Source organism: Aricia agestis, chromosome 19, assembly GCF_905147365.1.
Source record: "Aricia agestis chromosome 19, ilAriAges1.1, whole genome shotgun sequence".
NCBI classification, from domain to species: domain Eukaryota; kingdom Metazoa; phylum Arthropoda; class Insecta; order Lepidoptera; family Lycaenidae; genus Aricia; species Aricia agestis.
Genome location: NC_056424.1, coordinates 6,067,273 through 6,091,624, shown reverse-complemented (window position 1 = coordinate 6,091,624; position 24,352 = coordinate 6,067,273). Strand labels below are relative to the sequence as shown.

Genomic DNA, 24,352 nt, shown 5'->3' with positions numbered 1-24,352 from the left:
GAAAGACGGGCGTGAGTGTGAAGAGAGAAGGACGATGTTTGATTTTTTGGGTTACTAGGCCTCTTAAGTCTTAATACTTCGATCGTGGATTCTTGGAAATCTATTGTTATTCTGTTGTGTCTCGCTCACCGGTGAGCTTATGGGTTAATATGTATATAAAATCTACTATAAAATGTGTATTTTATCAAGAAATCGTAAAAAAAGTTGTTTGCAGTCTGCGAAACAAGTTTTCTAAACGTAAATTACAATTTTCACAGACAACGTTTGTAAAATGCGGGTAGAAGAAAAATATTATAGTTATTTCATAAAATTAGTAATTGAGTAGTAAGGGGGTAGTGAACCGAATTCCAAAAATTAGGAGGTAATTTTAACTTGATTCCACAATAACCTTTTCCAGCGTCATGCTAATTTGAAGTTTTTTTTTTTTGATGCGCACGCGCAGGGGAAACCCTATATGGGTGCCCCGGGTTGGGGATGTGCCTTAGTTAAGCTGAAGCACTCCGGGGGTATGTGGGACTCCCGACAAAATCACCTGCGGTTCGCCTTCAGCCGTATAAAGGAAGGTTGTCCCGGATCTAACAAACACAGGACTCCCTCCACGCCCGCCGGTCTACGTCAGAAGGGACCGGACTTCCACCAAAGTTAGGGAACGCTTCGGCAAACTGAAGCGTTCCCTTCGGTGGCGCCGGGACTGGCTAAGCCGGGGAGGTTCCCATCATCATCATCTCCCGGAGCACCGTTAGACGAGACTTAGGAGGTTCGCATAGCGTCGCCTCCGCACTCCCTTGTTAATATTTAATCTATGCAACATTAATACGTTCATCTTGCAGCTCTACCATATTACTAGTTGCTGATTAGTGTGTGACTGTGTGCTATGATTGGTAGTAGCTAGTAAATACGAAATACTTAGTAACATACTATATTTTTTCAGCGTGTAACACATACGACATAATATTAAATGTAAGTTTGTAGCACATAGTTATTATAATAGTATTTGAACTGTGACATATTATAGCCATGTGTAATAAACTAATGAGAAACATTATTGTTGTTGTACCTACAAATAACACCATAAAAAATGTCATAATGTTTGTGAAGGAAGTATAAACAAACACAATATAATAATATAAATATTATAAACTTTATGATTTTACATAAATATCTAAACATGTGTAATTTTAATGCAATAATGTAGAGTATTAAAAATCCTTTACCCAAATAACATTCAAGTTGTTAAACAATAAGGGGGCATAATACAAAAATTCTCAAAATATATAAAAATTCACACTGAAACGACCATTGTTTTACAAATTTATTCTGTGGAAACACAATTTTAATTGTTACTTTTTGTTGCAGAAAAATGGACGAAATGACGGGGGGCATTCGTACGTTTCTATTGATGTAGAAGACGTTGGAAAGAAGTGAAGATGCCGGCGATACTGTCGAAGATACGCGAGCAGGCGTCACGGGTCCAGCCGACCCTGGCCGTGAGCGTCGGCGTGGGCGTCGCGCTCGCCGCCTGCGCGGTCTACGGGACCCGGGAGAAGAAGCACGCGCCGCCGTGCAACAACAACAATAACTACCAGGTTAGTGTCGAGATCTAGTATCTACTCTATATTTCTGTGTAGATCTACTATATTCTTAATTATCAAAATTTACCTAGTAATTTTGGGAGTCCATTTAGTAAAATCAAAACATTCTTTACAATATTTTTAAACCCATTTTTTATCAAGAGAGGTGCCTACTAGCTATGCGGCAGGCATATTCCACAGTTTTAAAATCTTGTCAGGGTGTAAGTAACTTTGTAATTTAGTGTTAACAATAGGTTTATTACTTGAACGATTACTCACCCAAGTGCATGACACGTAGTTCGAGTACCTTTCTGAAGGGGAAAAGTATATTTGCTACCTTTTAGTACGTTGCTTTAAAATCGTATTTGATTTTTTAAATAAATAAACAGAAAACGGAATGTACTGCTTGATTTTAACCTTCCTTATTCCTTTGTGAACACTTCAAGTGTTGATTTAACTTAAACAGTCATAAGTTATGTTCATAAAATGTTTTAGATTTGCGGCGCGCTGGGCGTACCCGGTACGCAGTTGCGTACGCATGTAGCGTGCGTGCGACAGTGGCCATCGTTTCCTATATTATTAATAACTATAGTTATCTATAAATTTTACAGTAATCAAGATACTGATCTTATTGTTGTAAATATGTTGTGTTGTTGTTGTAATATTGTGTTATGTCTTTAACTGGAACACAATTTCTGTACATATCTAAATCGGTTCAGTTGTTTAAATCTGATATACCTCTTGTATATCAGAGTACTCACGCATTGATAATATTATTGAACAATATGAATGTGTTGTAAACACAAAATTTAAAACCTATTGTTTGTTGTTCAAGTAAGTTACCTTTATTTACCTTATACGCAAGAAGTATTTTGTGTAAAATAACAAGCTACATCGAGGTCAGGTTGGTCGCGTGATGCCTGCGCTTTGTGATTTGTGCCACAAACTACAAACGTAATGAAATAATAGGTCGCTATTTATAAGTGCAGGATGTTACAAGAAGGCTGCATCTAGCTGGCTCTAGTTCACCTTGGGTTACTAACACCCTGTATCACTTTATCCCCAATTTCGTCTAGTCTTTTCTCGATGAGAAGCTTAAAGAGTATCTAGGATCATACGTAGGACAAAACTTACCATAGGCTGTGGTAACAGTATTCATAAAAGAAAGCCATTTTGACAAACGTACTAACTAACTTCCCTAGCCTTCTTCACGCGGGTCTAAGGCTGGTTTTATCGTCAAGCGTTTCGCAGCGCCGTTGGAGCGTGCGCGTTCGAAGCTGTAACAAACGTATGGACGAACGGCGCTGCTCAAGCGCGCGACTTTAAAACGCAACTACTACCCCCATACATCTTCGAACGCGCGGCGTCCCAACGGCGCTGCCGAAACGCTTAACGATAAAACCAGCCTAAAACGATAGAGGAAACCAACCAAGTAAAGCTTATTATCTTTTTAAAGCAACTAAGGCTTCCCATAAAATTATGTTTCTGAACTTTTGTATTAAAATTAATATATTGTATTCATAATTCAATATTGATATGACTCAAGTCTTTCTTTATTATTTCCAGGTGTCCAAGAATGGTCAGCTGAAGCCGCTAGTGGAGGGCGAGGAGGCCCGCAAGTGCGGTGGCTGCGGCGAGAAGCAGTGCGCGCTCTGTCGCGGAGATGTTGATACAGACAACAAACAGAATATTGTAAGTACAGCATTAGAACCAGTCCACACGGCGCGTTGCGTCGCCGCAACGCAAATATTTTGACGCATAGCCGGCCACACGGGCGCTGCGCTATCGCAGTGTTGTTCCGCTTCGTCTCGGGGGTTGCTGTCCGTCATGTGTGCGTTGCGACGACGCAGCGCAGTGTGAACACCTTGGTTATGTTTTGTATGTAAAACAACGCAACGGCAGCGCTGCGTCGACGCAACGCTGACGCAGCGCGCCGCGTGGACTGGCTCTTACTCTCGACAAACATCATTGATACTTGTTGATAGTGTAACGTTTTTCTTTTGAGCTGTAAGTTACATCTCACTGAGATTACAAATTGATTGTTTGTCCTAGCAGGACTATAGCTTGCTGCCATAGAATTCTTTTCATTTTATGAGTATTCTAAGTAAGTACCTACCGGTTGCCATTGATTATGAACAAAAAAAAAAAAAACAAAAAAATCACGTTGTATGGGAGCCACCCGTCAATATTAATTTTGTTTCGTTTTTAACCGACTTCCAAAAACGAGGAGGTTATACGTTCGTTATACGTTTTTGAGATACAGCCTTGAGACAGACGGACAGACATCAAAGTCTCGGTAATAGTGTCCCGTTCTTACCCTTTGGGTACGGAACCTTAAAAAGCGTGCTGCGAGTCTAGATCTCTTTAACATGTGTTAATGTTTAACTCGCGGTGTGTTGCAAAAATCATAATATGTTAAATGCAAGTCATACCGCTTAAGCGATAAATGTCATAATCGAATGTCTAAAGTCGAAAGTCGAAAGTCGAAATCTGATGATTATATCCTATTGTGGTTTTTTATTATTATCAAAATTTGTTGTTGCGTACGTTGTGTACTAAAATTGCGCGCGGCTCCGCCCGCAAAATAAACTATTCAGTACGAAATTCCTGGAATAATGGAAACGGATACTGGAATGAATGAATTGCATTCCTGTACATTATTATTATTACAGTGATAGAAATACTGTAAACCTGATATTTTAATATGAATTATGAATACCTCGATCGTGGGAATCGCAGACACAATAGATTTTCAATTGTTATGAGGCACCCGGGTTCCGCTTGGGGCTTGATGGGTTAAAAGTATCGATAATTATTCCGCTTCATCTCCATTTCTAGGAGGATGCGGACGACACACAGTCCGAGGGTCAGAAGGAGTCGATCCCGGGGCTGAACCTGGAGTTTCTCCGTCAGCTGGTGTACCTGGCCCGTATCATGGTGCCCGGCGTCCGCAGCCGCGAGGTGGCGCTGCTGGCCGCGCACACCGCCTGCCTCTTCACGCGGACATTCCTGTCCATATACGTCGCCTCGCTCGAGGGATCCATAGGTAATAATCTTTGAGGCTCGGAAAAAAAAATTGCTCGGCGATAGTGGGGAAAATCATGCAGCGCGCGCATGTACAGAAATGGTGTATCTATACAATATAACGGCATTAAACAAACCCATGCTATTAACGGCCGTTCCCAATAGTTGATCTGTCTCTGGTTTTGCCCTACTAGAGATAGGAATAGCTCACAATTGACGTAAAATGTATGTCTCTAATGTCTAATGTGAGTTATTCCTATCTCTAGTAGGGCCAAACCAGAGATAGATCAAATATTGGGAACCGCCGTAAGTCGGGTTATAACTTGTATTAAGACCTGACAGATCATAACTGACATTAACTAGACATAACCGTAGTAAATAACGTAGCTCTACCATCTGTCTAGTGTTTATGAATCAATTTCTACAATAGTAAACGAAAACGTATACCAGTTTGATACACATATTATGGCGTTACCTAAGTGCCAGTTTTTCACTTCAATTTATATGGCTTCAAGCTACTCTTATAATAATAATAATATCTATGGACGCTTCACACCACGTCAGTCTGGCCCCGTGCTAAGTACCTAAAGGACTTGTGTTACAGGTACCAGACAACGGAAATATATTTAATACTTTTATACTATACATATATTTAAGATTTTTATTATATCATACACATATTTAATATACATCCAGACCCGGGAACATTGAAAACTTTTTTGTTCCGTCGGCGGGATTCGAACCCGCAACCCCCGGCTTGAGCTACCAACGCGCTTACTACTGAGCCACAGAGGTCGTCAAATAATGTGCCCTAGATTTTACATTTCGCTTCAATGCATCTTGCGCCGATATTATAATATATCACGTGAGAAGCTTGTACCTTGCCACTGTTACCTTGGACTTTAAAATGTTCTTTGTTTGAAGACAAAGTATCATATATCTATCATCAAAATTATTTTATTAGTTTAAGCGTGACGAGGCAGCAGACAGACACACTGTCGCATTTCTTATATTAATATGAAATATATAATCTTAGAACTACTTTGCTTTCTAAAGGTTGATTCAGACCGCAACGCGACGCGTAGATGCATTTCTAAAGTTGTACTGACTCGACAGATTGGCACGTCACCTCACGAAATTGAAATCTGTCAAATCCCATACAAAATGCCGCGCCGCGCCTCCCCTCACCTCGTCGCGTTGCGCTCTGAATTGACCCTAACAAGACATAATAATATGTATGTAATATCTTTTTACAGTGAAGCACATAGTCCAGAAGGACTTACGGTCGTTCACGTCGATGCTGATGCAGTGGTTCGGTATCGCCATACCGGCCACATTCATCAACTCCATGATACGGTACCTGGAGAGCAAACTGGCGCTGGCCTTCCGCACGAGATTGGTGAATCACGCCTACGAGCTGTACTTCAAGAACCAGACTTACTATCGAGTGGCGAATCTGGATGGCAGGATAGAGAATGCTGATCATAGGTATGCACTTACAAGTATTAATAGCTATTAACTATTGCTAAAGTTTAGTCGCGTATTATCTATGAATTAGTCTATTTAAGCTATCGCTACTGTCTATAACAAGGGTCACCGATTAGTAGTTTCGCTCGGGGTCCGTTTTAAGACATGAAATGACCTTCGCGGTCCACACATCATATATAAAAAAATATTAAACAAAGGTAATTACGGAAATTGCATAGGTATTTATTTAGATATCAATGAGAAAAGTAACCATTTTTGTAGCCAATTATCTCTCTGAAGTTTGGAGTGAAATATTGGTGCAAGCTATAGATATTGACATTAAATCCTGGAGATGTTGAAGTCCTAATATGAACGAAGATCATCTTCGAACATGCTCGGTCCGCATACAATGGGTCGGCAGTCTATAATATTCCTACCCTATAATGCTATAACGCTTAGATTGTGTCTGTGGAAACGAGCGTGTGTGCGCGTGTTTAAATGACATGTCACATGGTTACGAATTAGGATATATATTAATCTATAGCACCTCCATCGTGGGTATCGCAGACACAATTGTTATGCGGCAGCCGGCTGCCGCTTGGGGATTAATGGGTTTTACTTCTATGAACTATGACACCTCTAATATTGTTTTGTGTCCTCAGTATTAAGCACTAAAATGCTAAATTTTTGTCATGTACGTGATGTTGTGCCGCATCGTTTTAACATACATATGCGCTGTCATCGTCTTGTATTGTTGACATAGAATACGTTACTCCTTACCCTTCTGGCAAAGGAAAACTTAAAACGATCACAAAGCAGCACAGCTAACGAATAACTGTCCGCAGGCTAACAGAGGACGTGTCAGTATTCACGCAGTCCGTGGCCCACCTGTACAGCTCGCTGACCAAGCCGTGCTTCGACCTGCTGCTCATCGTGCTCACCCTGGCCAGCTACTCCAGCAAGATGAAGGGCAACATACTGCTCGGTGAGTTTAATACAAATACAACAATTACACATAAGAGTGTGTCAAAGCCCGCCACCCCGGCGAGTGCGCCATATAGCTATAATTAGCTATAATATTTCCAATCAGTAGTATGCCGCACTTTGCCACACTCACTATACAATATGTTCTTTATTAACACAGAATAATACCTCGATCGTGGGAAAACCAGACACAATGCTATTCAATTGTAATCGCGGTCGGCGGTGACCGCTTGGAGCTTGAGGCTTTATTATAAAATAGGAAAAATTAATCACAGATACATCATCATATAAAATTAAGTATGTAAATTTTTACCTAGTAGAGTATAGCAAATACTACCATAGTACTTTGCTCGGAGCTTTAGTAGTTTAAATCAATTACTCAAAATTGTGTAGTTTCCTTATCGCTTTCTCTCACCAAAACATGAAACGTGTCTCGTATAATATATCCATGAAATTGATTACGTAGTAACTACTATAATAAATTTCATGGGTATAATATAATATGAAGCCGTTACTAAGACTATTTATTTATTCGATTTTTCAATATCAGGAGAAAGATTAGTAGGTTGTACTCATAATACAATTAATATGAATGAACGTTAGGTGCTAGGATTCTTCAAATTGTTCACATTCTCAGCTGAATAATAACAAGAGTGAGGATAAAAACGTTTATTTGCAAAAATGCAATACAATATTTATTCAAATCAAATCATTTATCCACAGAATGTAGTTTACAAATGTGTTATCTTATATCTAATTTGTGCTTCCATTCAACCATTAAAATGGTGTGTGAAACTTATATTTTTATTTTTACTAAACTTACTTTTTAATTTCAAGGCCCCGGCATGGCGACGGTCGTGATCTGCCTGACGGGTCAGGTGTTACGACTGCTGAGCCCCAAGTTCGGCGCGCTGGCGGGCGAGGAGGCGCGCATGAAGGCCAACCTGCGCCACGTACACTCGCGACTGATAGCGCACGCCGAGGAGGTCGCATTCTACGGCGGACACAGGGTGAGTACACTTAGAATTTAACTATAACTTGTCTAAAAAGAGTAGACACTGTACGGAATTTTTAAATCAAAATAATACAATAACTCCTACACCGGTTTCGGTGACGGTGGCCGGTTTCATTGAAACCAGGCCAGTACGCACGAGTAATTTTATAGTGCCCAAGTGTGCGCAGTACACAAGAGCATTCTGTATTCTTTTACTCTCATAACCCAGTGGGACGGAAGACCGACACGACTGGCGAGAGATCAGGCGCAGGACCGACTTTTTACATGCCCATCCGTCGCATGGATCATCTTACTTGTCAGACAATCAGGTGATCAGCCTGCATTGTCCTAACCAAACTTGGAAATAACATGTTTCTAACACGGGAATCGAACCCATGACCTCCGAGTCACGAGCCACGCTCTTAACCACTGGACCACGGAGGCGTTAGGCGTTTAAATCATATAAAAAACTAGCTGTTGCCCGCGACTTCGTCCGCGTGGACTTTAGTTTAAGTATAGTAATTGTTCCCGTACATTTAATTTGATTGAATCGTTTACGCGCAAATCAGAAAAGTATATTGTGTGGGAACCGCACATTTTTCCGGGCAAAAACGTTCCTTGTCCCAGATTCAAATTAGTATCTCCAATCTCCATGCCAAATTTCATCAAAATAGATTAAATAGTTTAGGCCAGGACTTCCCTAACTGTGCGTCGCGACGCCCCGGTCGCAACATTGTCCCAAGGGCGTCGCATGTCAACACAACCAAATCTAGTAAACGCCTCGCCCATTATGTCTTTCATACATCCCGGGCAGTCTATATCCCCGGTTTCAGAAGCTGTGCTCAGAAAAGCAAGCGCATCATTTACTTTAGCCAGAATAGACAGAATTATAGAGTATGCCGACTTAGAACTGATGTTGAAATTTTTAAATTTGACGTATTGTGACGAAAATCGTCGCTAGGGTTGTTACTTGTCATCTACGAATTTAAAACTATGACATATTCGCTGGACGTGTTCCTCTTTGGTCGTATTGTTGTTTGTGTTTTGGCACATGTGATTAAAATTGTCAGAATCCAATTTTGAAAACTTTATTTTTAATATTTAAAAATAAATTATATCAGCCAGCGCGAGGCACATTCCGTTCATAATCCTAGTGAAACCCGACGAATATGACAGATATTGAAACCTGTCCGTATCTTTGCAGTCGAACTACTGGTCGTTATGTCTATTGTGCTTTAGCCGGCCTTGCTGGCTTATGCTTGTGTTTTGATTTGGTCATTATTTCCTAATAAAAATATAAATGTCCAAATAGTGTTTTATGATAACCAATGTTGGGTAGGCTAGTTCTAAAATTAGAAAGTATTCTTGGGGGCTGGGTTGAGGGGCGTCGTAAAGAAATGGCAAAGTCCCAAGGGCGTCACAACTCACAGTACAAATAAGTTTGGGAAGCCCTGGTTTAGGCGATAATCATAAACGTTTATTGTGCGGGAACCGTACACTTTCCGGGACAAAATTAGTATTCCTTGTCCTTTCCCGAGACTCAAAGTATCTCCATACCAAATTCCATCAAAATAGATTGAATAGCTTACGCGCAAATCATATAAGTATATTGTGCAGTAACCGTACATTTTTTCGGGGCAAAATGTATCCTATGTTCTTTTTCGGGATTCAAAGTATCCTTATACCAAATTTCATTGAGATTAGCGCGTTCAAATAAGCCCTTTCAAATAATTTCCCCCGTTTTTTCTACACTTTCCTCTATTTCTTCGTTTATATTAGTCATAGCGTAATAAAATATAGCCTATAGCCTTCGTCAATAAATGGTCTATCTAACACTGAAAGAATTTTTCAAATTGGACCAGTAGTTCCTGAGATTAGCGCGTTCAAACAAACAAACAAACTCTTCCGCTTTATAATATTAGTATAGATATTAAAACCTTAATAAATCGAGATAAAAATTTGCAAGGTGATGATGCTCTTTGTGGAAATACAATGAGAAAAACTACGTTTTGAGCGTAATTACGTTTAGAAATTTTGTACTGCGTCTACTCTTTCTTGACAGACTGTATATAAATGATGTCCGCAACTCCGTTGCGCCAAAACTCGTTTATTACGCGGGGACCGTACATTAATCCGAGACAAAAAGTAGGCTATGTCCTTTCCCACTCAAAGTGTCCCCATACCAAGTTTCAGCAAAATCTATTCAGCGGTTTGGGGGTGAAGAGGTAACAGACAGACAGGCAGACAGACACACTTTCGCATATTAAGTATGGATTTTATTTTCTCCAGGTGGAACTCGGCCAACTGCAGTCGGCGTACAAGGATCTGGTGACGCAGATGACGTCTGTGTTCAACAAGAAGCTGTGGTACGTGATGCTGGAGCAGTTCTGCATGAAGTACGTGTGGTCCGGTACCGGCATGGTCATGCTCGCCCTTCCCATACTCACTGCGAATAAGGATAGTGAGTACACTGAATTGCAACTTATAGCTTTTAAACAGTATGGTACAATAATTAATAGTACAAATATCACTATGTTACCCTGTATTTGTTACTACTATACAGGGTATAAAAAAGTGATAATAAAAGTGATACTTTAAGGTGTGTATGGTATAGAGTTCACTGTGAAAGGAGCAGCGCTGAATCCGTACGGGCAAGCGCGCCAGCGTCATGAGTTTGCCCATCCAATGTTTATAAAAAGTTACTCGCGCTGCTACTTTCACAGGAGATTCATGTACAACAGTATTATCACTATGTTTTATTACACCTTGTACTAATTTAACTGTGCTACTGTAAAATTTAGGCCCAATTTCACCAATGACTCTTAAAGTTAATGCTTAGTATTATGTTAACTCGTTTCGTTATTCATATGAATGAAAGAGAAGACATGACATTTTAACAAGCTGTTAACACTAACAGACGTTGGTGAAATTGGACCTTAAGCCTTTATTGTCATAAAAGAATGATAATAAACATATTTCCTATTTTGCTAACAACATAATGAATGTATCAGGTAAAACGGGTCAGAGCATCAGCGAGCGCACGGAGTACATGACGACGTCGCGCCACCTCCTCAACTCCGCCGCCGACGCCATAGAGAGGCTCATGTCTAGTTATAAGGTAACTAACCACATATTGTGAGCCTGTAGGGTACTTATCACAAGGAAAATCCAGTTTGTTTGCTATGATTTATTGTAGATAAAATATGCTATGCTAAATTATTTGCCATTAGGTGGAGATATGTAGTCGTGAGGTCTTTGTCAATAGTTGTGTCAAACAGCTGTCATATGTCACGATATAGGTGTATGTGAAAAGAGATTTGCACAACAATAAATATGATCGCACATTTGTCCGCACCGTGCGCGCCGCATGAGCCGTACGCGCCGCATTGTATGAAATGACATCACGAAATGCGGCGCGTACGGTGCGGATGAATATGTTCGCACCGTACGTGCCGCATTTCGTGACGTCATTTCATACAACGAATTCTGGGACGCGGCGCGTGCGGCACGTACATCGCGTACGGTGCGATCACCTTTAGCATACAATATGTACACATTATTTAATGTAGCGTTCACGCCACATTTTTTTAAATTTACTTAATTATAAATCGTGTGTTTATGCTAATTTGAATCACCTTTTCCAGGAAATAATGACGCTGGCGGGGTACGCGACGCGCGTGTCGGACATGCTGGTGGTGTTCGGGGAGGTGGCGCGCGGGCGGTGCGTGCGCGACGTGCACGTCAGCGCCGCCTCCACCGGCTTCGTCGTCAAGTTCCGCGACGGCCAACCCGTGCCGCAGGGTAAGTTAAAAAAAAACTATACAGAGAGAACTGTATATAGCGCGAACGGCGCGCGGCGTACTAGGTGGCTTATCCATATAAATTTAAACATTGTCACGCGCCGCCGCCGCTCCCGCCCGCTGCCCGCTGATTTCGAGACCGAAGCCTTTGTTAGGGTACCCAAAGGATAAAAACGGGACCCGAAACCCAAAGGACAAATTACTGAGACTTCGATGTCTGTCCGTCTGTCTGTCTGTCTCCACGCTGTAACTCAATAACCGCTATAGCTAGACTTTTCTAGACTAGAAATTTTCACAGATTGTGTATTTCTTTTGCCGCTATAACAAAAAATACTAAAAACAAAATAAAATTAATATTAAATATTAATATTAATATTTTTCCTCTATTAAACGGTACGGAATCATTCGTGCGCGAGTCTGACTCGCACTTGGCCGATTATATCATTAATATATGCCATATATTGTAAGACATAAGCTTAGTTATCCTCTGGAATTCAAGTCGGCGGATTAATGATGCATCAAAGCGTAATAATTCGACCCAAAGGAAATCGATATTTTACGATGCGCTCGCACCTAATTTTTCAAGAATAATACAAATTCAACTTAATTCCAGGTATAATAACGTATACGGACGACCTGTCGATCCGCCTCCGCAACGTGCCGATAGTGACGCCGGCGTGCGACGTCGTGGCGAGCGGCGTGACGCTCGACCTCACGCCCGGCACGCACCTGCTCATCGTAGGGCCGAATGGGTGCGGCAAATCCAGGTGAGGCAGAGATCAGTGAATAATTAATCATAAAAAAAAAACATCTTTATTGCCAGGGCAAAATGTATGACAAGGACAAATAAATAACAGAGAATTAACGTAACACACGACATGACTACATCACAAGCATAAACGTAGACAGCGATTATGGCTATGTAATGATTGTCTTCAAGGGGTAAGCCTCTTACTACCGCACTCAGAGACAGATTTTAATTACTTAACTGTAATTAAATGAAGATTATGTCAGATAATGGATGGAGGCTTTTGTAAAAATCTTCTTTTAATCGCAGTTAATTAATATTTGTCTCTGAATGCGGCAGTCGGTCTTCGACCGCGGCAAAGCCATGACGCCTGCATCTTACAACATCATTAATACTTGACAATTCATAACGACAACAAATAACATCTAACATTACTTATTTTTAATTAAATAATGGGGCAAACGAGCAAACGGGTCACCTGATGGAAAGCAACTTCCGTCGCCCATGGACACTCGCAGCATCAGAAGAGCTGCAGGTGCGTTGCCGGCCTTTTAAGAGTGAATAGGGGAGGGTAGGGAAGGAAATAGGGTAGGGGATTGGGCCTCCGGTAAACTCACTCACTCAGCGAAACACAGCGCAAGCGCTGTTTCACGCCGGTTTTCTGTGAGAACGTGGTATTTCTCCGGTCGAGCCGGCCCATTCGTGCCAAAGCATGGCTCTCTCACTTCGCCCCTTATGTTTATTTCCACGCTCTACCAAACGCAAAATACGCCATATAACCTTGTACTAACCTCCATATCTTGTCCGCAGCCTGTTCCGCATAGTGTCTGGTCTGTGGCCGGTGTTCGGCGGCGAACTGCGCGTGCCGCGGCCGTGCGCGTGCGCGCACTGCGCCGGCGAGCCGCACGCCCCGCCCTCCTGCCTCGCGAGACCGCTCATGTTCTATATACCACAGAGGTATGTAACTTGCAAATATTACTCACGGTGTTTTTTATACGTACAGGGTTTCAGCTTGAATCAATTATTATAGTCCTCTTGCTAATATTTACATAGGGGATATCTTATACAACGTGAAATTTTAGTGGCGGTTTTCCCGCAGCAGAACGATTTACCTATAGTAGTACTATCAATGCAATGCATGCAATAATGCATGTTATTTTTGAAAATAAAAAATATTTTTTATGACGTACTATGGCAACATTATACCGATAGGCGCGAGCGGCTATGACCCGGCCGAATTTTTTTTATGATTTGCTTAAAAAGTACTTCATAAATCTATTGTACTACTAAGATAGAATCATTTTACTGCGGGAAAACAACCATTAAAATTTCACGCAGTATGTATGGTTGGGATCGTTATCTGTTAAGTTTTGATTAATATAAAAATATTTCAACAGTCGTGTCTGTACTTTGATTCGTCTATTTCAATGCAAATTGTATGCTTCGTTTCTCGTTTGATCTATTTCGTTACGTATCAGACGTGAAAATTGTATTCTCACATTCACGTCATACACGTAGTTTTGACATTTCATGAGAATACAATGATGTTGTATTGAAATAGTAATAGAATAAGTGCGATATGCAAACTTTTAGCTAAAAATTATTTACCCATAATTAGCACATTCCTGCGTGTATAACGTATTTATGGTCTATGTATTATGACAAGCACTGACATGATTGTATTAGAAAGATGGTATGAAAGTATGTAGAGTTTTGAGGTGAATATAAGATATTATACAGTCCACGGTGTTTTCTTCATGGTCCTTCGAGCCGGATATAACAAAAGAGCCAGCGTATTATGTGGATAAGCAGTTAAGTAAATAGATTTATTTAAGAGATGAGTATTGAAATACGAGAAAATTTATAGCGGTTTCCTTGGCGACATACAAACAAGAGCCCATAATTTGGAAATATATTTTATATTTGATTTTTCTTTACTGTTATTATTTGCAAGAATGGAAGGTTTAATGAGAGTGCAGAAACATTTACGAGTCCAAATGTTGAACGAGTATACAAAGTTTCAAAACATAACTCATAATGGCAAAATATCTCAATCTTATATAGAGGTGAGACTAGAGAGCTTAGAGAATACTTGGAAAAGATTCGAATCTAACCATTTTAAGCTGCTAACAATGGAGGAATTGCAAGAAGAATGTAGCTATTTAGTAGATAATATTTTTGAAGAAGGAAAGGAAGTTTTCTTGGAATACAAGGGAAAGTTGAGGGAATACCGGATGGATCATAGCTTGAATGGGCAAAAATCAGTAACGTTGCCAGAAATAACCATACCGATTTTCTCTGGACATTACGATGAATGGCCGTCATTCCACGACTTGTTTGAGACAGTTATACATAGAAATTCAAATTTAGCTAACGTAGAAAAACTGTATTATCTGAAGGCCCACATTAAAGGAGATCCAGAGCAGCTGCTTAGACATGTACCAATTACTGCAGAGAATTATGAGAAGTGTTGGGAATTGATTAATAGAAGATATAGTAATAGGCGATATATAGCTACCAACATATTAATACGCTTATTTGATCAGAAAAATATAACTGTGGAGAGAAGCAGTGAATTAAAAAGACTTCTAGATACAACTAATGAGTGTTTAAGTGCCTTGTCGAATTTAGGTTTCGATGTTTCGACTTGGGACATATTAATTAATCATATTGTCACTCAAAAACTAGACCAAGGTTCTAAAAGGGAATGGGAACAGAACATTAGTCATAACATAGAAAGCTTACCTTCTTATACGGAACTAACAAAATTCTTAGAAGCTAAATTTAGAACATTAGAAATTTTAGAATTGGAAAAGAGAGAGACAAAACAAGAACCAAATGTCGACAAACGGCCAAGATTAGAGCTGATAGAGAGGGGGCCAAGATTGAAGCCGGTACATAGAGCACAAGTTTTCCATGTTGTTGCTGCAACGTGTGGATATTGTAAGGAGGGTCACAAGATAGAAGAGTGTCGAAAGTTTCGACAAATGGAAATGAGTAGTAGGTTAGATTTTGTTAATAGCAATAGATTATGTTTTAATTGTTTAGGGTCATACCATAGGGCATCTAGGTGTAAGCGATCCAATGGTTGTCAATGTTGCCATAGGCGGCATCACACGTTATTGCACGCAGAAAAGCAACATGGTAGTTCACGAGGGTTGAATTGTACGAGAAAGCAGTGTGATGTAGCCTTTAATAAAACTGTATGTTATGACAACGAAACATCGGTCAGAAGCAGGTCAGCAAATTTAGTGGACGATTATAATAGTATTCGTTTTAATATTAGAGGTGATCCGTTCGCAAACAATTAAGGTTGCGGGAAATAAAAGATAGGGTTATTTAATGTTGTGAACAGAGTAGTTTTCGGAACGTAGAATATGCGAGTGTAAGTGTTTTTTAATTGAAAGTCTACTTAGTTTTGGAAAAATATGTTATTGAGGTTTTTTTTCTACACTACCTATTGATTGTGGTGTTAATTAAAAAAGGTAACTTAACGTAACAAAGTATTTATTGAGTTTGTTTTTATGTGTCGTAGTTTTAAATGAGGATGCTATTTCGCTTTAAAGTTATGTACGGTAGGGCTAGAGTAGTTATTATTGTGAATTGTAGTAATTTTATGATGTAAGTCTTTCTATTAGGCAGGTATAATTATGTTTGTTTTGCTAGAAAGAGATTATATTTGTGACGATTTAATGTACAGTTATGAATATTAACTAATATATTCATGGGGGGGAGTGTATAACGTATTTATGGTCTATGTATTATGACAAGCACTGACATGATTGTATTAGAAAGATGGTATGAAAGTATGTAGAGTTTTGAGGTGAATATAAGATATTATACAGTCCACGGTGTTTCGAAGATGTCTAAGCCCGTCGGTATATATACGACAGCTAAAATCAATCACGCGGGTTTCGGCCCAACCGAGCATAACACCTCACTCGGTCGAAAGATTTTCCTTTGCCGCCTCCACGCAGCATATTCCCACAACTATAATTTTTAAATGTTTCAGACCTTACATGTCGATGGGCTCGCTCATCGACCAGATCTCGTATCCATCTCGTGTGGCTCCGGGCGACACGGCGGGCGAGGCACGCGCGGCGCACATATTACGCGTTGTGCGGCTGGACGCGTGCGCAGCGCGGCACGGCGGGCTGCGCGCGGTGCGGGACTGGCGCGCCACGCTGTCCGGCGGCGAGAAGCAGCGCGTCGCGTGCGCGAGGATGTTCTTCCACCGGTGAGTGCACCTGCAGGCCGATTCACGATTGCCGTATGACTCGGATTCGGAAACTTTACTGTGCGGTCATTGGTCAATGCCTAGCGCGGCGAGCGTTTATTGGATGTCAATAACATTCAATTGATATTACCCGACGAAATGAGTACTGACGTAGGCCCGCCATCTGCATATGAATTAACTTCTCTGATAATTACTACATTGTAAGACATACTTTTTATTATGTTATAAGTTATAACATAAATAACTGTGTACCTGTTTCAGGCCGGTGTACGCGTTGCTGGACGAGTGCACGAGTGCGGTGTCGATGGAGACGGAGGTGGTGATGTACGAGGAGGCGATCAAGGAAGGCATCACGCTGCTGTCCATCACCCACCGACCCAGCGTCTGGTGAGGATACACCTTTAATTTATTACACTCGCTCGCACTCACACTTGTAAAGCTCCCACACATAAGGGTTTGACATAAGGGTTTGACATAACGCGACCAAAATATGCAGGTCCTCCATCTGCCTCTGAATCAATTTTTCTGATAGTACTTTACTTGCGGCGAATTAAGAGATAGGGTTCTAAAGGTGCTCCCACACTGCAGTTATATGTATAACGTTAGATAACATTGTTGTCTAACTTTTTTTTACAAATCATAAGAATCCCTTTGTATCGCATGTGTTCATCATGTAATGCTATCAATATGACCTATGACATAATATTATCTGGTTCTCTTGTCTCGTCTAAAAAGACTCTTAGAGGATCTTCGGCTAGGGTAATTACTGTTTTTTCTTTGTAAGTAACTCTAACTAAATATGTGTTTAAAAATAGTAGTTAGTTGACACAATTTCTAATTGTTATGTGCATATCACTTCTTAGAGAGATACATTCTCTGGCATTATTCATTTTATACTCTATTATTTATGGCTACATGTATTTTGAATTGTATCTTGTTTTGTGAACCTAATAAAAAAAAAAAATAAGAAAAGACACTTATTTCTTGACATGTTCTAGCGTATGTTACACACTGTTATAAAATTTTATCGTGTTCCTCTCAGAACAGGAAAATAAGGTACACAATGTTTTATAACGTTATATAACTGCTGTCTAGGAGCACGTTAAAAGAATGATGGCATTATTCTCGAATTTCTAACAGTCTTGGCTACACAGGCTGTGCTCCGTATGAAAATTATAAGCCAATAATATAGGTGAAATTCGGATAAATTATGAAAACATATAAGTCAGCTAGAATTTTGCCAGCCTCTCAAAAAAGTGTGCGCCATGGCAAAATTAATTAAATAGCGAACAGCACCGATATGACACAGCAAAACTCTCTGATAAACACCCTATAGTTACTCCATCATATTATAAAAGGCTACCTGCTCTTTCCAGGAAATACCACACGCACGTGTTGGAGTTCGACGGCGCGGGCAACTGGTCGTTCCGCCCCCTGGACAAGGACGCCTCCCCCGTCACGGCCGCGCCCGCCGCAAGCTCCGCCCCCGCGCTGCCGGCCCCGCCCCCCGCACCCAACACAGACCAGTGACTGACTAGTGATGTGACATGTGATACGTAGCATAGTGGCTAGTGACTGGCTAGATAGTGGCTAAGGGTCAAAAGGTACCGCAACGCGACCAGGCGAGGCGAGGCGCGGCGCGGCATAAATTTGTATGGATTTGACAGATTTCAATTGCGTGGGACGTCTAGCGAATCTGTCAAATCCATATAAATTTAGAAATGCATCTACGCGTCGCGTTGCGGTCTGAATCAACCCTAAGGCGAGGTGTGGCTAGCTAGTGGCTAGATATCAGCTAGTTAGTGGCTGGCTTAGTTGTATAAGAAAGCAGGTGGCTAGTAGCTTTGTATAAGCTAGCAGGTAACTTAGCTGCGAACTGCTAGTTAACGCTAGCTGGTGAGTAGCATTTTGGCTAATTGAGTAGTTACCGATGATGGTGAAGTGGCTAACTTTTGGAAGTTAGTGGCTAACTGGCATAACGATAGGCTAGTGCCAATACCGAAATTATTGATGTTTTAGCATACAATATTATACGAAATCCTTGTAAAATCTTTGCGAAATTATTTTATTGTGGTATTTCTTTAATTAGCTACTATAAGGTATTAAAAAGTTTTTATTTAGTAAATCTAAGTTCATAAGTACTATTGCTCCATTCACTACATTATATTCAAAATATCGGCACAGTTAATGTAACATATGCCTACAGTTAATAAAAGTGATCGTACTTAGTCTACCAAAGTGTACACATAATTTTCAGAATGAAAATATTTGCCTTATATCTAGTAAATAAACGAACAAAAGTGAGATATTTATCAAGTAAGGCCTTATTTGTTACTATGTTTTATTGAAATCAATGTTAATCAGTCATGTAATTATTAAAAAAAACGTACAAAATTTTTGTAAAAAGATTGTAATTAGCATGTAAAACATTTACTTTGAATCATCACAATTTTGTAAGATTATGCCATAGACATACTATAAAAAAATAAAGTTTTAATAATTACTATGAAAGTCATCTATTAAAATACTAATGTTATGATCGAATGCAATAATTGTCTTTAAGCTATTTTGAGATTATTGTTCACAACTGTCCATAATATAATATTATTACTATGACCAATTTAAGCTACTACTAAAGAATAGAAAAGAGATTTTTAACACCCCTAGCTGTTATCAGTAAAACTTTCTTCTGATCTCTATGAATTAAGTCAAACTAATATAACAAGTTGCGTAGTTATCTATGAAATAAAAATAAATTCAACTTAAGATTTTTTTACTGGCAAATTATTAAAGCAAAAAAAAATGTCTTCCCAAAAACGGCCATAATATCCAATTATTCTACTGTAATGTTTATTTCGTTTTACTATTTTGTTCACTTGTTTTTTCTATAAAATTTATATATTTATACATTAGGTTTCTGTGATAATTTAACGAGACAGCTAAATTAGTTTGACATTTTATTTTTGAGATTGCAATGGCTGTATCAATATTACTAATTAGAAAATGTTTTATTTGAATTTATTTTTGTACGTATAATGTAATATTTGTATAGTGTAACAAACGTGTACTGTGTAGTGCAACATTATGTATTAGGGTGGGAAAATAAAGGGGATTTTTATTGATATTGTTGTTTCTTTATATTTTCTTTAATATGCTATATAATTACTATATAATTTCCTTTTTGCGAGCCTCCAGAGTCCAGACTAAGGTCATTTTGCTGTTACATAATAACTAATAAGGCAATCAAGTAGATATTAAAAATGCCTTATAATAGGTTTACATACCTAAAATCTAAATAATAACGTAATTAAAAAAATACATTACGGTTAATGCAAAAATATCTATATGTTGCTATATTGCTATATTTTATTAGTGTAGTTTTATTTTTTTAAATTTTTTAATAAAAATAGAATTTGGATAAGTACATAAAGGGGTTCCTAGGTTTACTGCAAATATGATTTTCTAATTATTCCCAAGAAACCTTTGCTATTTAACTTAATTGCCATGCTACGCGGTATGAAATATTGAACCTCACTAGGCAACTAATTTTATGAGTCTTTTGACGTGGACATTCCAAACTATTTTTAAAATATTAACAATAGTGATAAGTCGGTTCAACGACTTGGAAGGTGATTCCTAGATGTTGAAAGTTAGAACAACACATTATTTAAATGTATTGTGTTGACTCAACAAACAATGCTATCAATATTTTTAATTAATGGTTTTAATTATTGTCATATAATTGCGTAGAAACCCCGCGCACTATTCGACAAAGTTTGCAATGCTCGAATTAGTGTCGCCGATTGCGTTACCTCTTTCATATGAATGAAAAAGAAAACATGACATGACAAGCTGTTACTAACAGACGTTGGTGAAATTGGGTCTGCACCCTACGGCTCACTTGCGCAAATCTAAGTTAAATGATGATGGGCAAAAATGTATGGGCTCTGGTATATGGCTCAACAGGAATGGATTGTATATTTTTAGGAAGGTATACCCATGTACCATCGAGGAAGTTGATTCCTATGCAATTGACAGACCAACGTTATTTGGTCGAATATGTCAATTCAATGTTAATTGTGATCTGTCAGCTGGGTTTGACGTAACACGACCAAACTACTTAGGTCCCCGATTTGCATAGGAATCAACTAGGGCGCTTGTCAAGATTCGTTGTACTTTTTGAGTAAAGCCATGTTAAAAGTGCCATCAGCGCTCATACATTTCATGCTGATAACATCACGTTACATTATAGCATGATTATTTTTAGGGTTCCGTAGTCAACAAGGAACCCTTATATGATACTCCCCTATCTCCCTCTCCCCTACACATCAAATGTTTTTTTTAATAATGCTCTTTTCCCTAATTTTAAGTTGAGATATTTATGTTCTTAATACAAGTTATGTAACACTTATACAGTCTTATGTCTACACTTATCTTCTATTTATATTTTCTGTTCTGTCGTCGTTACCTGCTCCGCCAAGGGTGAGCAGTATGAGGGAGGGGTTAAACTACTACCGTGAGCGTAAATCTAAGGTGTACTGTTTAAGACAAGACATTCGTAACCTTCCTAAGCGCAAATAAATCGTACCACATAGACGACAAAAACTACGTCGGTAACGCCGGCCTAGTACGTTGACCGTACATTATTTCAAAAAGTACAGTTGCTAGGGGCTGGGCGCCATATAACTTTTTTACCTACTCACTAAGAGCTATCTAGGGCATTTCTCCGGATTTGGATTATTTAGTTGATTCCCTGGTACCTACATTTTTATTTCTGCATATACAATGAATGGAAAATGAATTTATTTGAAATATTTTGACTTTAAGAATTTTTTTTTAAATATATTTTACTTATTGGTGTCATTTATTTGTATCAGTATATGAAGATAATGTACTTATTTTATTAAAAATAAACAGATATGTACCAATTAGATAAATAAATGTAAAATATTTTGATTCCCTACTTAAAATACCCAGGGAATCATCAAAATGTATGTAGAGGGAATCAATAAAAAGTTAGTTTTTCCTGAGGTGTACAAAAACTGTGCATGTAGGTTAAACAATAAATAGTCTAACTAAAAATCATACTCATTATCGTCGTTTACATCGTGTCTAAGCAAACTTAACTTTGGAAATGACATTGTAATTAGCGAATAGGAAATCAATTGTGTAAGGAACCAAGGTTGAGGGAATCAGATATTTTCCTTTGTAACTCGGAAACGGAGCAACGAATTGTGCGACCTCCTTCCATGATGTTCCGAACCTCCCGCCCTGCGCACCCGCAACCACGTGCTTCTTATAACTAGGGAGGTACGAGCCTCCAAGTGAAGCGTATAGGGAATCACTATGTGAGCCAGGACAAATCTTAAAATGACTTTTTCTATTTTTATAACGATATATACGTTTATATACAATTGTTTTATAAATATTTTGTTTATACTCTTACGATTTATTTACTTTGAAATTAGAATTTTATCGTATTTGTGGGATTTTTTTGGAAATTTATAGTGAATTCTGGGGAGAGGACACGTCCAGGGAATCAATTTTTCGACCTTTAAATTAATTTTAATTACATTTACAATTAAGTTTTACTACAGAACCTAAGTGGCCCAGTTAGATCACACCTTATATTACTATAAAAAATACAAAGGTCTACATATGTAACTCTGCGGGTAGTTTATACGTCCGGACAACTAAATTTTGCGGTTTGGAGAATCAGCCTCTAATGGTATATATTTTATCTCTGTTGAGCAATATACCTAGGTTGTCTGGCAGAAACTGCTGCTAGCAGTAAGACCGCCTATTTGTACATATTTTTTCTTTAAGTTTAAGTTTAGTTTTAAGTTGTGCAAATAGAGTATTTTCTATTGTATTCTATACCAAAATGCCCATGATCCTTTAACCCAGTGTTAAAATATCGTGTCTGTTTTTATAAATCAAAATGTCCGTTATATATATAATATTTATTGTAATATTTAACCCAGAGCGCCAATTTGAACATTGTTTGATCTTGGTGATCTTAATAATTATTGCATAGTTTTATAGTGGTTATTATTATATTATATTTTGTTCCCCTTTAATTTTGCCGCCCCTATAGGACGTCGGACGTCCGCATATAGGACGCTACCGCCCATAGGTCATGACTCATAAAGTTATGACCTATACTGCCTATATGTACTTATAAGTACATAAATCCAAAGCTGAATTGGAGGTTAACATTTAGGCTTCCTATGTAGGTATGTTCGGTGACTAACATAACTTAAAGACATTTCATTAAGTAATTCGAAAACACATCAAAAATTATTACTTATCGTAATATGCAAAATTATGTTACCGTCACATGAATTGAGTCATCTGAATATATATCTCGTTAATTGATTAAAGTAAAATTAATAAACCGCCGATAAGAGGAATTGGGAGCCGTTTAAGTTAAGCAAGGTCGGAGGTGGACAAAATATACGATAGCAGATTTACATCCTGATGAGAGCGTGAGTAAAAATATAATGTGCACTCAAATGTAAAATGCCCCAGGCCGCTGCGCACTCGAATGATATAAATAATGGACCATGTGCCACGTGAATGAATTATCTTATCTTATTTTTTTTAACTCTTATTTTTTATGCCAATAACTGAAGAACAGAAGAAGTGTTATGAAATACTGTTGCAATGCTACTGACAGGCACATCATACAGCATCTGTGAGACAGGGCTTCCCAGTTCCCTAGGCGATTAAACTTCAAAGGCAGAAAAAACATTTTAAAAACTCGAAAATGCGAGGTTCCTCAGAAATCAGAAAAGTATAATATAACTAGATGTCCCGCGCGGCTTCGCCCGCGTAAATTAGGAATTTCACAGAAACCGTACATTTTCGAATAAAAATAGCTATAAATACTCCTTTCACGTGGTCTACTCTATATCTGTGCCAAATATGGCTATAAAAATTGCTCTAGTAGTTCGTGAGATAAACCCTTTCTAATATTTTCCCCGTTTTTACCACATTTTCCTGAGTTTCTTCGGTCGTATTAGTCTTAGCGTGATAATATAATATAATATAATATAGCCTATAGCCTTACTCAATAAATGACATATCTAACACTGAAATAAGTTTTTAAATCGGACCTGCAGTCCTGAGATTAGCGCATTCAAGCAAACATACTCTTCAGGTTTATAATATTAAGTATAGATTTTTTTTAAATTATCGTTTGACGAACTCGAGCCTCGATCTAAAAGACTATGAAAAGGCTCATAATCATGGTACGATGCATGGTATAATATTATGGTAGTGATGATGATGAATGTAATTTGCATAGTAGCATATGCTTTCCATTCTTAAAACAACGCCGAAACTCCCAAACTTGTATCTATAAAGAATCAGGAGTTCTCTCAGCACCTTCCGAACCACGGTATACCAGGTATACCTCGGTGCAAAATCTTACTTGTTTGTAGCATATGCTTAGAATACCTCTCACGAAACCGAAGTCACCACATGTTTCCCCATAAACTTTGAGGAGTTCCCTCGATTACTTAT

At 38.8% G+C, this 24,352-nt stretch overlaps 1 protein-coding gene across 7 annotated transcripts in view; it reads left to right on the top strand.

Moving 5' to 3' along the window:
- The window catches only part of LOC121736809 (ATP-binding cassette sub-family D member), an 80,857-nt gene extending 61,301 nt beyond the window's left edge, over positions 1–19,556 (top strand). For 5 of the 7 annotated variants that reach the window (XM_042128208.1, XM_042128210.1, XM_042128212.1 and 2 more), the window contains 14 exons: positions 1,357–1,586; positions 3,138–3,263; positions 4,410–4,617; positions 5,852–6,083; positions 6,908–7,047; positions 7,884–8,056; positions 10,330–10,501; positions 11,052–11,158; positions 11,685–11,841; positions 12,454–12,607; positions 13,399–13,545; positions 16,601–16,825; positions 17,087–17,212; positions 18,202–18,482. In XM_042128208.1, the coding sequence (XP_041984142.1) occupies positions 1,428–1,586; positions 3,138–3,263; positions 4,410–4,617; positions 5,852–6,083; positions 6,908–7,047; positions 7,884–8,056; positions 10,330–10,501; positions 11,052–11,158; positions 11,685–11,841; positions 12,454–12,607; positions 13,399–13,545; positions 16,601–16,825; positions 17,087–17,212; positions 18,202–18,355 (2,280 nt within the window). In that variant the 5' untranslated portion in view covers positions 1,357–1,427 and the 3' untranslated portion in view covers positions 18,356–18,482. Of the gene's footprint in view, positions 1–1,356; positions 1,587–3,137; positions 3,264–4,409; positions 4,618–5,851; positions 6,084–6,907; positions 7,048–7,883; positions 8,057–10,329; positions 10,502–11,051; positions 11,159–11,684; positions 11,842–12,453; positions 12,608–13,398; positions 13,546–16,600; positions 16,830–17,086; positions 17,213–18,201; positions 18,483–18,587 lie in introns of those variants that run through there. The other 2 variants (XR_006037066.1, XM_042128213.1) reach the window with 2 other exon arrangements.
- The last annotated feature ends 4,796 nt before the right edge of the window (positions 19,557–24,352 follow it).